The following is a 15,370-nucleotide window of genomic DNA, read 5'->3' as shown; positions in this document are numbered from 1 at the left end:
GTGTACATCAAATCATTGTTATTGACTATAAACAAGGTTGCTAAATATTAAAAACTCAACTAATTATGTGACATTATGTTCATTTTTGTAGAACACACAAAAAAAAATTCCGTACATTATCATCTAAGTGTAAGGCCAGAATTTTTTAATTTGTTGGTTTACGGATCCTCCGACCCAATTTTGCCGATTCCTAGAATAAAGATAAAATTGACTTTTCATGCTTTTTTAATCCCGCCGACCCAAGCAAATACATTATCCCTGAAAAATAATTAAATTCTTCTATTTTTATGAAATGAAATGCATGAATCACTAACAAAATTGATAACACTCTCTGTTGTGAAAAAATAAAACTTCCAGTTTACGTTTTTAAAAATAAACAAATCAATTATAACTGACCTTGAAATGTCGTTTACACAAATAATTTTGCGGATCGAAATCTGTGTTTAAAACCAGTTACACAATAAGTTCATTCCCTTATTTGTCATCAGTCTGTAAGATGCATAATCTCATAGAAATAGACTTGTCCAAATGTGGACAGGTGGAAAGCACCTTGGAAGTAAAAGTTCTGAATATCAACAAGTCATTTAGATTTTTCTCATTTAATGGATAATAAAAAAAAATATTGTCCATTTGGATAAAAAACGGGAATGCATGACACCAGATTAACCCGATATTCTCGTTTTTTCCGTGGACGAGAGTATTACCTTTTTGACACGTGTGTTGAAACTTATTTTCGTACAACGTTTTTTACATGTTTTTCTTTATCAGTTTTCGTTTTTGAAGATCATTACTCACCAAGTTTTCTGGAATTGATTTTAAAGAGCTACGCGAATTTGTTTTTCTTGATTGTGAAATGATGATTTAATTTCATCTTTGTCTGTGAACACCCCCCTTTTTTACGGCAAATCATTAGATAATGTCATGCGATATTTATGACAGCTGAGCAAGAATATTCATCGAAGTAAAATTTGAAGTGATGACAAAATAGCATAAAAAACATTTTGTTAGAAAGGTGAAATGAATATTTATTTTGCATTTTTTTTTCTGTCCGACCGACCGACCAACCCGACTATTTCATGGAAAAAATCCGTAAACCAACAAATTAAAAAACCGTGGCCTAAGACTGAATTTTGCCATGACTAGTGTTATTTTGCATTGATGTAACTTAAGACATTTGTTTACAGGAGACATTTATAATGGTCATACAGTGTTGATTACATTTCAGGAAGCAGAGGGCAAGGTTGCAAAGGGATCACATCTGAAATTTATGAGAAAATATTGGTATGATGATGAGGACAAAAGTCATCCCATGGGAAATACAGCAGAAGTAGGTATTACAGTTAGTGAAATGAAGATGTTGATATTTATCACATTAATGAGGGGCCTGATTGGGGAGAGGGAGGGGGGTCTCTTCACGATTCACAAGTTGATTTTTTTGTCAATCAAGATTCACAGAATATAAATTTCTATGATCACAGATCACAAAAATATATAAAAGAAAAATTATCTGTAGAAAAACTGATCACCATAGTGTAATTTGTGCCAATCACAAAGAAAGAAAATAACCCATCAGGCCCCTCTTTATTATTTAGAATAAGGAGAAAATGATTCAATGAAAAAGTCTAACCAAAAATAATATATTCTGTTCATTTAAAATCACTATTTAAATACAAAATGAAACAAGTCAGTGAACAATTGAATGAATTTTTGTATTCATCTCCTTTTTGTGTTGCAGCAAGCATGAAAAATATCAAATAACATTTCACAGAGAGATTCACATCAATAGAATATATGTTCTAATCATTATCAGTATAAAATATATATGGGTTGTATTTGAGGACCACTTGCAGCCATTTCTATTAGATTTCCATGGAAAAACTTTAGTCCCACCCACTCAGTCAAGTTCTGTTCACTTTTGCTTAGTTTAAATATTAGTTGTTATTAGGGTTGATAAAGATGAACCCGTAATGGTAAGTTAATATATTTGATATGCACTTGCATAATTTTTGATTTTGCGTATGTGTAACCACATATAATTGCATGGAGATTACATGGCCCTGTCCATTCAGGCCTGATTTATTAACTTCTAAGTTTAAATGTTTTGCAAAGTATTTTCATTTTATTTTCTGTGTATATAATATGATATTTAATTACATGAAGTTGAGACCTATCTCTGTGTTACTGAAAAAAATGTATGCATAGCTTCTTTGTTTATTTCATTTTTTTTTAAAGGCAGTGCTTTAAGGCCTGACTTTTAAGTCATGAGGTTCATCTTTTCATACGCAATCTATGCAGGGGGTCTTTTTGCCAGAAATAGATCCGGAAATGTTCGAATTTCTCCTCTTGTTTTTATGGTATGATATGGTTTTTGTTTCTTTCATTTACATTAGGGACTAAAGAAACAATCAGTGTGTATTGTTCGTTTTATAGAACTTGTTATTAGTGTGTATTTTGCATTATAAGCAGTCAACCTGACTACAAACTATCATTACGTGTATTCCGTGTGGAAAGAGGTCGGGTCAATTTCGAGTGTTATCTGACATCTAAAGATTCTTTCAGACGTTGATAAAACAATGAAAAGTCGACTGAACATGATTAATATTGCATCTTCTATAATTCAAAGCGGAATTCAGTTTATGAACGAGAAACCGTAAAGCATTTTCAATTTCGGTATTAGTTATGTATGTTGTCTACGTATTATCCTGGTTCCCGGTACTACGTTCCGGGTATTAGCTATTTGATATATGTGATGTGTAACATTACGATCGGGTACCAGCCAATCTACATGTGTATGTGTACATGATTTCCCGCCAAAATGACCGACATACAGCTATGGAAAAATAGTCCATAACGTTCCGTATAATGATATGCAAATTCATAATTAATGGTAACTTTTTTTTATCTTTGTATAATAAATATAACAAAATGGATTCCACAAAATTGAAGATAGCATTATTTTACGAGGATTTCTCATATTTTTCTCACTTCCGGGCGCAGTAATACGTATGTTTTGAAGAAGTTCGAAGAATTTGACAAAGTGAATTGAGAAGGAAACGGATAGATATACGTCCTTGCTATCAGGTAAAACAATTTAAATGTACAGAACAAACACATTTACTTCACACAAATAGTACAGGCTTAAGCTTTTTATTGTCTTATACACGACTGTAGTCTAGTGTTTAAATGACGGCGGTGACCTACACGGTACGGGTCATACTGGGTCAAGTCTAAATATGTAAACATATCCACGTGCTATTAGGTAGAAAGCATCGTAATGCAATATCTACAATTTTTCCTCCTTTATACATCGTTTAACCAGATATATTTCTCCTTTATACATCGTTTAACCAGATATATTTCTCTTTCAAATACACTTATAAAACAAGGGTTGTATGTACGTATCTTTTCTAGTGTTTTTTTGTCCTTATTAAAGTTCATTTGTTGATGTTTAAATATTTTTGAACGACTGAACACAGGAGTGAATGAATGCAACAATTATATATACTGAAGACTTGGGCTGTACAATGATAGTGTACGCATATCATGCTGATAATTATTCTATCAGTAATTATATTAATTTAGGATGTAATGACAGGAATTCATGAGCTATGCCTCAGGCTTTCTGAAAAAATATCAATGACAATGTAAACAGGAACGAAACATTGACACGAATGATGCTCTCTTCTATGTTATAGTTATTTAGGTATGTGTGTTGCACAAGTTTCAAAAAAACTTAAGTTATAAAACTTTTTTTCAGGGCACAAACCCACATTAAAGAGACTTGTCTACTGCCATACCCATCCTATTTTCATGCACCATTTGCAAGCAAGAGACTGAATGGTTTGCAAAATTAAAAATCAGGACGGTGTCCAATTAAAACAAAAGAACTGAACTGGATGAATATTGTAGGAGAAATCTAGAGGAAAGTTTTTATTTGTGAAATTGGTTTTCCTGAAAAGTCATTCATCCTAGCCTGCAGGAAGGAACTATAACTGTCCACCACCAACTGACATGCTAATGTTGAGATTCACTTATGGAATTACTCAAATACTATCAATGTCTATGTTTTCAGCACAGATTTCACAAGTTATGACACAGCTGTGCTTTTTTATACCTGTTAAAGAGTAGTATACTAAATTTTATTTTTTTATCAATAAATATATATTGTGTCATTTAAGAACTTGTATTTTGCCAAAAGATGCATACTAGTGAATGAAAGTGGTGCAGTTCATTTTGCTTTGGTATATAGAATTGAATTACAATTGTTCATGTTATTGGAATGCTTATAAAAATAAGGAGATGTGGTACAATGTATATGATATTTAGTGAGTTTATCAAGCAAAAGTGAATAAGAAATAGGTATAAGCAGTTACAGGTACTACTGTACAATCTCAAACAATGAGAAAAACTCATACCGTAAAGAGAATTTCATATTTACAAGTAAGTTTTGTTTTTGCTTTGAATAATTTGTCTTCTATTGTTTTAATTGCAAATATGGGAAGTGGTTAAAATGCTAATGAGACAGCTGTTATGGCCACAGAGCCTTAATTGAAAACTTCTTTTTCATTCATACCGGTAGATTTTGCCTGGTGTTAGAAACATATCTGACAACTTTTCAAAATGCACATGGGGGTTTTATGTGAAAGATGGTTCATATAGTCATACAAAACCTTCAAGGGGGCCTTCAAATGGAAGCAGGACAAGTCGCCCCACTGGTTTATCGCCCCACTTTTAAAAAAAACGCCACAAACTGATTTATCAAATCGCCCCACATGTGAAATTGGTTAAATCATGTTTACTATAACTCCTGCCAACTCGCCCTACTTATAAAAAAACGGTAATATTTAGATTAATATATATATATATATATATAATTAAAAATAAAAACTCGCACCACTTTAATGAAAACTAATCTACACAGAATACAAGCAAACCGAAAATTAATTTAATTACTATTATTGATATATACTGAAATTATATATAATTCTAAAAAAAACAACTGATTGTTGAAGAATAACTGTAAGTTTTGAAGCTTAGTTATTTGCATAACAATTGAAAAGAAACCTGTTAACTGTATCATAATGCAATATAAGGAATTGAACTTATATTCAATGGGATAACATCTTTTTCCATAAGTGGGGTGTGTTGGCATTACTAAATTCATCCTGGTTAATAATATATTTATCTAGATTTCACCGATTTCCATTAGGTGGGACCAGTTGGCAGGAGTAATATTAATGGGATTTAACACAGTTCACAAGAAGGGCGATTTGGTAATCCAGGTTGGGGCAGTTTTTTTGTCAAGCCTGCGACTTTTTTCGCAGAAAGCTCGACATAGGGATAGTGATCCTACGGCGGCGGCGATGTTAGCTCAGTTCTTAAAAGCTTTATATTTTAGAAGGTGGGAGACCTGGATGCTTCATGCTTTGTATATGGTTGCCTCATGTTACGAAGTTTCCGTCAGTCACATGTCCAATGTCCTTGACCTCATTTTCATAGTTCAGTGACTACTTGAAAAAAAAGTTAAAATTTTTTGTAATGTTAAATTCTCTCTTATTATAAGTAATAGGATAACTATATTAGGTATGTGCATACCTTGCAAGGTCCTCTTGTCCCGTCAGACAGTTTTCACTTGACCTCGACCTCATTTCATGGATCAGCGAACAAGGTTAAGTTTTGGTGGTCAAGTCCATATCTGAGATACTATTAGCAATAGGTCTAGTATATTCGGTGTATGGAAGCACTGTAAGGTGTACATGTCCAACTGGCAGGTGTCATCTGACCTTGACCTCATTTTCATGGATTAGTGGTTATAGTTAAGTTTTGTGTTTTGGTCTGTTTTTCTTATACTGTTTGCAATAGGTTTTCTATATTTTGTGTATGGAATGGTTGTAAGATGTACAGGTCTACATGGCAGGTGTCACATGACCTTGACCTCATTTTCATGGTTCAGTGGTCAAAGTTAAGTTTTTGAGTTTTGGTCTGTTTTTCTAATACTATATGCAATAGGTCAACTATATTTGGTGTATGGAAATATTTCATGATCTATATGTCAGTCACGCAGGTTTTATTTGACCTTGATCTCATTTTTACGGTTCATTACTCAGTGTTAAGCTTTTGTGTTTTGGTCTGTTTTTCTTAAACTATAAGCAATAAGTCAATTTTATTTGTTGTATGGAAGAATTGTTAGCTGTACATGCCAACCTGGTATGGTTTATCTGACCTTAACCTCATTTTCATGGTCCAAAGGTCAATGTTTAGTTTTCTTTGTTTATGTTAAGATTGTGTGACAGTTGTAATAAAGCTTAATTATTAGGACTATCAACATAATATCAATGATTAGTAAAGAAGGCGAGACATTTCAGTGTGTACACTCTTGTTTTTAAAGTGGGGCGAGTTAGTGAAAAAGTGGGACGATTTGTCATGGATTCCCTTCAAATATATTCTAATGTGGTTTTTGGCTTCTTCGTGCATTAACAAGCTCATAGCCATTGTTGAATTAATTGTTTTCTTTAAAATAGTCGACAAAATTGCTCTTACAAAATTGCCATTTGGGAGCCTCGAGCTCGATGGGGGAAATACTCTGCAAATACAATGTACTGACAGTTGGCAGGTATGGTCATCAAAAAAGTTGACATGTTTCTATGTACATTTACCATTATGTTACTTGATGTTCTTGCTATACACACAGTACAGAGACTAGTCAATCTTTGTGAACTATTTTTTATGGGAGTCATAGAATATGCGTATACAATCAATAATTAAAAATAGTCTATTTATATTGAAAAGAAAAAGTTCTTATATGTCTAAAGAAGAGGGACGAAAGACACAAAAGGGACAGTCAAACTCATAGATTTAAAGCAAACTGACAAGACCATGGCTAAAAATGCATTTCATGGGAGGCACAGAAAATATACTGTAAACAGTAGACTATAGATATAGGTGAACTAGGTACAAAAGAACTCTAAATCTTAAATTCTACAAACCACCTCTGTTCTATGGAAGATAATGATATAACTGGACTAGAAATACACACAACCTGTAATTAACTGCCTTTACAGCACTTTGGCGCTTTGATTTAATTCCTTTTCATGATTTCTAGATGTCAAAAAAGGAGGATGCTTTCTGAAATCTGAATTTGATTCTTGTATTTTATCTAGAGAGTTTACAAGGTGTCACACTTTTGAGTTCTGTTAATTCAGAAATTATTGATATGTTTGATAATTGGTGTAAAAGTGACAGTGTAATAATTGCGATATTTAAACTCAAATTAAGAAAAAAAATTATGAATTAAACTAGATTTATCAAAATATTGCAAAATTTTAAATTACATTTTAGTCTGGGATGACAAATTAGCATTTATAAATGCACACAATAATTTTAAAATTTTAACATTTACATGTCTAGGATATTTCTACAATGGATCTCAAAACATTTTTTTTTTTCAGGCAGCAAGGATATTTCAGACAGTGTTGCGTATCAACTCTATGAAATGTGTTCAAGGAGGAGATAATGGATCTGGTGTATGGAACTTTATATCATTCCTACAGCCTGTTTATACTGTGGGAGAGAAGGACAAGGCCACAAAAGAGGGGATGTTTGGTGAGACAAATCATTACTTTGAAAATATTCCGTAATTTATAGACCATCTTAAAAAAAATTATTGACATTCATAATGTAATAAAGGAATAACTGTAAAAAAAAATACTGTCTATGAAGAAATATAACATAAAACATGTGGTGCTCCCTGAATAGACTACTATCAAGTTCATCTGTCACCGGAAAAACTCTTATCAATTTTGCATGCCTTTGTGACGTCATTTATCAGATAGAGGGTATCGCCTGTATCCCTGCACTATTAATGTTCATTAAGCGTCTTAGAGATCATTATTGGGCAAGATACCTAGAAATAATGTTTGTTTTGTAAGTACTTAATCACAATTCCCTAATGACAGCAGCGTTGATTGTCAGTCAATTATGAGAATTTATTTTGCCAAATAATTCGTGCAAAATAGCATTATAGTTTTCCAACCACTTGTTCAACATTGGAATGGAAGTGACGATGCCCCTAAACGCACGAACAATGTTCACTAATACCAGAGTTTTTGACGGAAATGGATCGAACTCGAAGTTGTCTATTAGACTTTTAGAGTGTTATTTAAACACATTTTATTTTATTTTTGAAAACAAACAATCATTCCTTAATATTAAAATCTAAATTCCATTTTATTAAGAAGTAAATAAAATAAACAAACTTTTGATGACATTATGGTCACCTACAAAATTATGTCCATGAGCTGATATTCAAACACTTTTAGCGAAACAGCAAATGTGTTACATCCTAAATAAAATTATTTAAACATGTAAAATTTTAAACTAAAAAGTAAATATTATTGCTATTTTTGTTATTACATTAGATTATTAATTTGACTTAAGTTCAAAAAGGTAAACTGTCAAATATTGTAATTTAAATACCTAGGATTCATTAAATCATTCTGATTGTCTTCATGAACATGGCCAGCTGAAGGATGCATCCGGTGTCATATGGTATTTTGAACCCCATGGTAAAATGACCCCGGGGTCAAAATACCGCTATGGTAAATTGAACCCCCCCTGTATGGAAAAATTGAACCCCCATGGTAAATTGAACCCCCCTGTTTTTTCCATTCTAGATGATTAATAAAACATTTAACATAACATAAAAGCTAATCAAATATTAAAAATCATTTATACAAGAAGGGGAGGTCAATTTTCAATGATTGGTTAAAAGAAAAATATTTGCTTGGTATAAGTGCTCTGAAGTCTTAACCAACAAAATTTCATTCAAAAAACTTCTTAAAGCATTAAAACTAGACCATGTAGCTTGGACACTATACTTCTTTGAAATTTAAAATATTTATATAGAATGGTAGACTTTTAAGTTTTAATTCTCCATGGTGAAAAAGGGTGAGGGGGTAAAATTACCATGGCTCACTTGATTTTAAAAATTAAATTTTCAAAACATCTTTTCAAACTAATAAAATAAATACAAACTACTAATTGGAGTATAATAAATATGTCAAGGAGTTACAGTAGCAAGATATTTTAACATGAAAGGTCTTTAGATGTATAGTAGGGGGTTCAATATACCATGGTCAATAACATGGCTAAGTAAAATTTTCAAAATATCTTTTCCAGCATGTTAAATATATACAAACAAACTACTTATTGGAGTATTAAAACTATGTTGTGGAGTTAGAAAAACTTGGATTTTTAAAATTCAAGGTCTATAGGAGGGGGTTCAATATACCATGGAAGGGGGAGGGGGTCAAAATACAAAGGAATTTTTTTTCTTCAAAATATCTTTCAAGCATGTTTTAAAAATGCATTCAAACTACAAATTGGAGTAACAAAAATGTTAAGGAGTTAGAATAGCTAGAATTTTTGAAATTGACAGTCTATGGTAGGGGGTTCAATATACCGCAGGGGGTCAAAATACAATGGCTGCGTAAAATTTTCAAAATATCTTTGCCAGTTTGTTAAATGCATACAAACTACTTATTGGAGTATTATTACTATATGTTAAGGATTAAGAATAGCTGGAATTTTTGAAATTGAATGTCTATGGTAGGGGGTTCAATATACCGCAGGGGGTCAAAATACCAAAGCTAAGTAAAGTTTTCAAAATATCTTTTCCAGCATGTTATATAATATATGCAAACAACTTATTGAAGTATTATTACTATGTTAAGGAGTTAGAATAGCTTGAATTTTTGAAAATCAAGGTCTATAGAAGGGGGTTCAATATACCGCAGGGGGTCAAAATACCATGGCTAAGTAAAATTTTCAAAATATCTTTTCCAGCATGTTGAATACATACCAAATACAAATTGGAGTATTGTTACTATGTTAAGGAGTTAGAATAGCTTGGGTTTTTGAAATTCAAGGTCTATAGTAGGGGGTTCAATATACCATGGTAGGGGGGGGGGTCAGACTCAAAATACCATGAAAATATTTTTTCTTCAAAAAATCTTTTCCAGCATGTTAAATGCATACAAACTACTTATTGGAGTATTATTACTATGTTAAGGATTAAGAATAGTTTGAATTTTTGAAATTGAATGTCTATGGTAGGGGGTTCAATATACCGCAGGGGGTCAAAATACCATGGCTATGTAAAATTTTCAAAATATCTTTGCCAGTTTGTTAAATACATTCAAACTACTTATTGGAGTATTATAATTAATAATTTCCATGGTATTTTGACCCCCCTGCAGTATATTGAACTCCCTACTATAGACCTTAAATTTCAAAAATTCTAGCTATTCAAACTCCTTAACATAGTTATAATATTCCTACAAGTAGTTTGTATGTATTGAACATACTGGAAAAGATATTTTGAAAATTTTACTTAGCCATGGTATTTTGACCCCCCCTGCGGTATATTGAACCCCCTACCATAGACCTTAAATTTCAAAAATTCTAGCTATTCTAACTCCTTAACTTAGTAAAAATACTTCAATAAGTAGTTTGTATGCATTTAACATCCTGGGAAAAATGTTTTGAAAAAAAATAATTTCCATGGTATTTTGACCCCCCTGCAGTATATTGAACCCCCTACTATAGACCTTAAATTTCAAAAATTCTAGCTATTCAAACGTGTGCGGAAATATCTCATTACATTGAAAACCTGTTGATGACCTTCTGCTGTAGTTTTTTTTTCTACGGTCGGGTTGTTGTCTCTTTGACACATTCCCCATTTCCGTTCTCAATTTTATTATGGACGTAACTCTTGTCAAAATAATAGATTTTTTTGTGTCTTCTCAAACCTGCCTTTCAGAGACCTGCCACTATCCCAATTTATGAATTTTGAAATTCCTTATTTTCTACTGAGGACACCAAAACAGTATTTTTTGTCTCATTGGCACTCACACCACATCTTCCTAGATCTATTTAAATCAGTCAACAGGGTATTTAAGCACAATCATACTCATGCATTCCCTATTTCCATTCTCAATTTTATACTCATTCAAACTATATAGAAGTAGATTAAAAACACGTATGAAATGAAAGAGAAGCACCAGTTTTTCTTGCGCTTTAAAATCCCCCATTGAGATTTTGATAAGTTGACAGGTATGGCCTCTTTTTAACTTATTGATCTGACAAGTAAATACATATTGTTAGTTATTTCTGTATAAAACTAGAGCATAAACAATAACATATAGTTTTTTAATTACAGAGAAGAACTTCCCTAAGATACAGAACCATCCATTAGCAGTGTTCCATACAAGATGTCATGTCTGTAGTACACCTGTAGGGCGTGGCATGAAGGAATGTACAGATTGTCGAGCTGTCCAGTACTGTACACAGGAATGTTATGACAAAGACAGCCAATCACATGCCATGTACTGTAGTAAATCTGTTAAAGGTGAACATGAGGCAGAATTAGGGAGGGCCAATGTGTTAGCCTTGGGTTATGGGTTTTGCTCATTGTTGTAGGCAGTACAGGGACATGTAGTTGCCAACTTCTATGTGTCTTGCTTTTTTGACGAACATGATTACAGTAATCAACCATCTTGTAATGTGAACATGTTTTTAACTCTAACTTCTTCGTGGATACACAATCAGAACACCTCTCCTCTCTTGAACTTTTGGATTTTCACATATTAATAAAGACTTTCTGTTTTGAATTTTTCTCTGACTTCAGAGTGTGATTTAACTTTTTGCACATTTGTCTCATTGGTAATCATACCACATCTACTAACTTTTGAAATGACTTCATAAAATAAATTGGCTTTGCTACATATCTATATTATCAAATGACTATGTTTTATGTTTCTGACAGGTGCAAAGATAATGCGACAATTTAAAAGTGACCAAGCTGCAACAGAAACTAGAAAAAAGGAGAGGTGTTCAGAATGTACAAAAAAGAAGTTAGAGTTGAAAAGATGTTCACGTTGCAAAATGGCTGCTTATTGTAACCAAGCTTGTCAAAAAAAGCATTGGCCTAAACACAAAAAAGTGTGCAAATCTTAAAATTGAAAAAAATGTATACAAGAAGAACAACTAAAATGTTAAGAGATATGACAGTTTTGTGAACCAAGAGAAGATTGCCCAAAAAAAAATGCATAAACTGATATCAAGAATGAGCTCTGAGAAAAAAGAACAGTTTTTGAGACCATAGTAACAATAATGGTGAAAGAGATGAGAGTGAAAATGTGAACACTAACACTGTGTTGATATACCTACCTACATCATATTATTTGTGTAGTAGTAAGGAAATTATAATCATGAATAAATTTTGAGTCGTGTAAAAAAGACGTAATTAAAAAAAAAAAACACAATGTTACATATAACTTTATAGAAATATGATCCAATAAAAATTGCATCTCAAAAAAATGCAAAGTATCTGCTCATAAAAAAGGATGAATGCTATGCAACATTTGTATTTCTGAACAAAATCTTTAGAGCAATATAATTTGGTATCCAGTGTTATCCTTTGAACCATGTGTCAAACTTTTATCACGCTTAGTTTAATTATGACCCTTGGTGTAAGGAACACTTCAAATAAATATGAAGTCAAAAGTTGATGGTCAATGGAGTCAAAAGTTGATGGTCAAATCAGCAATTCCTAGAATAGTATAGACGAATTGTTTTGTTTTACATCTTTGTCCAGCTGTCATTAAATTCATTTTCAGAATAGGTAAATCAAGAAATATCTGTCTGTCACATATCTATAATACTTCACCTCTTTTTCATGGTTCAGTGAACAACAAGTTAGTTTTTTCATGTGAAATTCTCACTGAGTACTTGGATAACTTTATTTGTTATTTGAGTTCCTTGCATGTTTTCATGTCTGTTAGATTTTTGATTTGAGCTTCACTGATGAGTCTTATGTAGACGAAACGCGCGTCTGGCGTACTAAATTATAATCCTGGTACCTTTGATAACTATTTACACCACTGGGTCGATGCCACTGCTGGTGGACGTTTCGTCCCCGAGGGTATCACCAGCCCAGTAGTCAGCACTTCGGTGGTGACATGAATATCAATAATGTGGTCATTTTTATTAATTTCCTGTGTACAAAACTCTGAACTTTTTGAAAAACTAAGGATTTTCTTATCCCAGGCATAGATTACCTTAGCCGTATTTGGCACAACTTTTTGGAATTTTGGATCCTCAATGCTCTTCAACTTTGTACTTGTTTGGGTTTATAAATATTTTTGATTTGAGCGTCACTGATGAGTCTTATGTAGACGAAACGCGCGTCTGGCGTACTAAATTATAATCCTGGTACCTTTGATAACTAATTAGATAGGACTTCCTTGGCCACGTTTCATGGATTTTTTACCAAGGTTGTGTTTTGTGGCCATGAATGCTTCTGGATACCATTAGAAGTTGGGCTACTATATATAGTTGTTGTAGAGAATGAATGTGAGGTGTACACGCAGTTATCATAAAATTTTCACCACATTGTCATGGTACAATAAATTCATTATAGAAACCAGGACTCAAATTTTACACTAGCACCAGACGTGTGTTTTGCCTACAAAAGACACTCGAATCAAAAAATGATTAAAAGCCAAATACATTACGAAGTTGAAGTTTCTGAGCATTTGATTTTGCCATTATATTAGGGACTGTTCATTTTAGTTTTTCCTTGGAGTGCAGTATTTTTGTCATTTTACTTTATACTAAAAATATATTATTTCATTCCAATCTCAATTTAAATGGGTTTCGTGAAACTGTACAAAACTGTGATTAATGATCAATAGTGTTCAGACTCTCTTACTGTGATGCAAGATCTTTATTTTCAAATCGAAAGAAAAAAGTTTTCAAAAATTTAAGGTGTGACCAGAATGTTATACCTTATACCTTACATTTTTACAGTATTCAGTCGTTTAATATTTTTAAATATATTAACTATACTCTAAAATTGATTATCATTGTCAAATCTAAAATTCTTAAATGTTACGTTGAGTCGTTTGTGTTTCCTCTTATTTTTGAGATATTGAGATAAGACGTGGCACGGTACTTGTCTATCCCAAATTCATGTATTTGGTTTTCATGTTATATTTGTTATTCTCGTGGTGTTTTGTCTGATGCTTGGTCCGTTTCTGTGTGTGTTGCGTTTTGGTGTTGTGTCGTTGTTCTCCTCTTATATTTAATGCGTTTCGCTCGGTTTTGGTTTGTTACCCCCATTTTGTTTTTTTTTCCATGGATTTATGAGTTTTGAACAGCGGTATACTACTGTTGCCTTTATTTTAAACTACAGTGTTGGCAAGCATTGTGTCTGATTTTTGATTGATTGGTAACCATGTTGTTTTAATATCCATGCTATACATCCGTTAAACATTCAACCTTTCTAGATTTTGAATAAGAAAGACTACAACAGTGGTAATAGCATCAAATAACCTGTTCTTTCATGTGATTTTGACCTAAGAATAATTGACCTGATGACTTTATTGTGTCACTAAATTGATGAATATAAATAGGGTGAGTTTTAGACAAGTTACACGCATAACGAAACTGCACTCAAAATGATGATGTGAGGGAACGAGACTTGATGGTGGATAGATACCCAAGTCAAACTGAACTGCTATTATTAGCTGTTTTTTAGCTGTTATTTGCCAGTTCTTCATATTTTTAGCAGTCCTTTAGCTGTTTTAAGCATTCAATCTAATACCAGTTTGAAAAACTGCCACATTTCACCATTTCTTAGCATTCGTCTTAGCATTCATCTTAGCATTCGTCTTAGCATTAATCTTAGCATTCCTCTTAGCAGTCGGGACAACAGTTATGACAGCAGTTCGATAGCAGTTGACCTATCAATCTTTGTTATAAAAATGCTTGATTTTGGCTATGTTTTCAGCTTGAAGTTAAACATTTATTTGAAGATTATTTGATCATTTTCAAATGTGCATTTTGGCACCATGTTGTGTAGAAATACTTGCTAGTGAAATATTGTATTTTTGTCAATTATAAGCTTAATCTTGGATGAATTGAATACTTTTACACACCTGCAGTACAGTAAGTTGAAAGTTACAGTTAATGCTTGTGTATATTCTGACATAGCTTTGTAGAGGGAAACAGAAATCATACAGAAAGCCCCCAAAAAGGGGGGATAGTTGTTTACTTAAATAGAATATTTGATATTGACAGGATATTGTATTAGAATACTAGCATATATATGTTCCGGACCATATGAGTATTTGGACCATACGCGTATGGTCATGACCATATGGGTATATACTCATATGGTCCGACCATACGCGTATGGTCGGACCATACGCGTATGGTCGGGGTAATTAACACTCTGTTACAGTTTACTTCTAAACTCTTCATATGGTATGACCGTTCATTCAAAAGACGCTATCATATAGGTTATTGT

The 15,370-nt window shown here is 32.6% G+C and overlaps 1 protein-coding gene across 4 annotated transcripts in view; it reads left to right on the top strand.

Annotated features, from left to right (window-relative positions):
* The window catches only part of LOC134718660 (uncharacterized), a 46,857-nt gene extending 34,771 nt beyond the window's left edge, over positions 1 to 12,086 (top strand). For 3 of the 4 annotated variants that reach the window (XM_063581315.1, XM_063581312.1, XM_063581314.1), the window contains exons 19-22: positions 1,226 to 1,327; positions 7,449 to 7,602; positions 11,219 to 11,407; positions 11,825 to 12,085. In XM_063581315.1, coding sequence (XP_063437385.1) covers positions 1,226 to 1,327; positions 7,449 to 7,602; positions 11,219 to 11,407; positions 11,825 to 12,015 — 636 coding nt within the window. In that variant the 3' untranslated portion in view covers positions 12,016 to 12,085. Of the gene's footprint in view, positions 1 to 1,225; positions 1,328 to 7,448; positions 7,603 to 11,218; positions 11,408 to 11,824 lie in introns of all 4 variants that reach the window. The other variant, XM_063581316.1, reaches the window with a different exon arrangement.
* Positions 12,087 to 15,370: the final 3,284 nt, after the last annotated feature.

Source organism: Mytilus trossulus, chromosome 5 (assembly GCF_036588685.1).
Source record: "Mytilus trossulus isolate FHL-02 chromosome 5, PNRI_Mtr1.1.1.hap1, whole genome shotgun sequence".
Taxonomy (NCBI): domain Eukaryota; kingdom Metazoa; phylum Mollusca; class Bivalvia; order Mytilida; family Mytilidae; genus Mytilus; species Mytilus trossulus.
The sequence above is the reverse complement of the archived record's forward strand: the minus strand, read 5'-3'. Positions and strand labels throughout refer to the sequence as shown.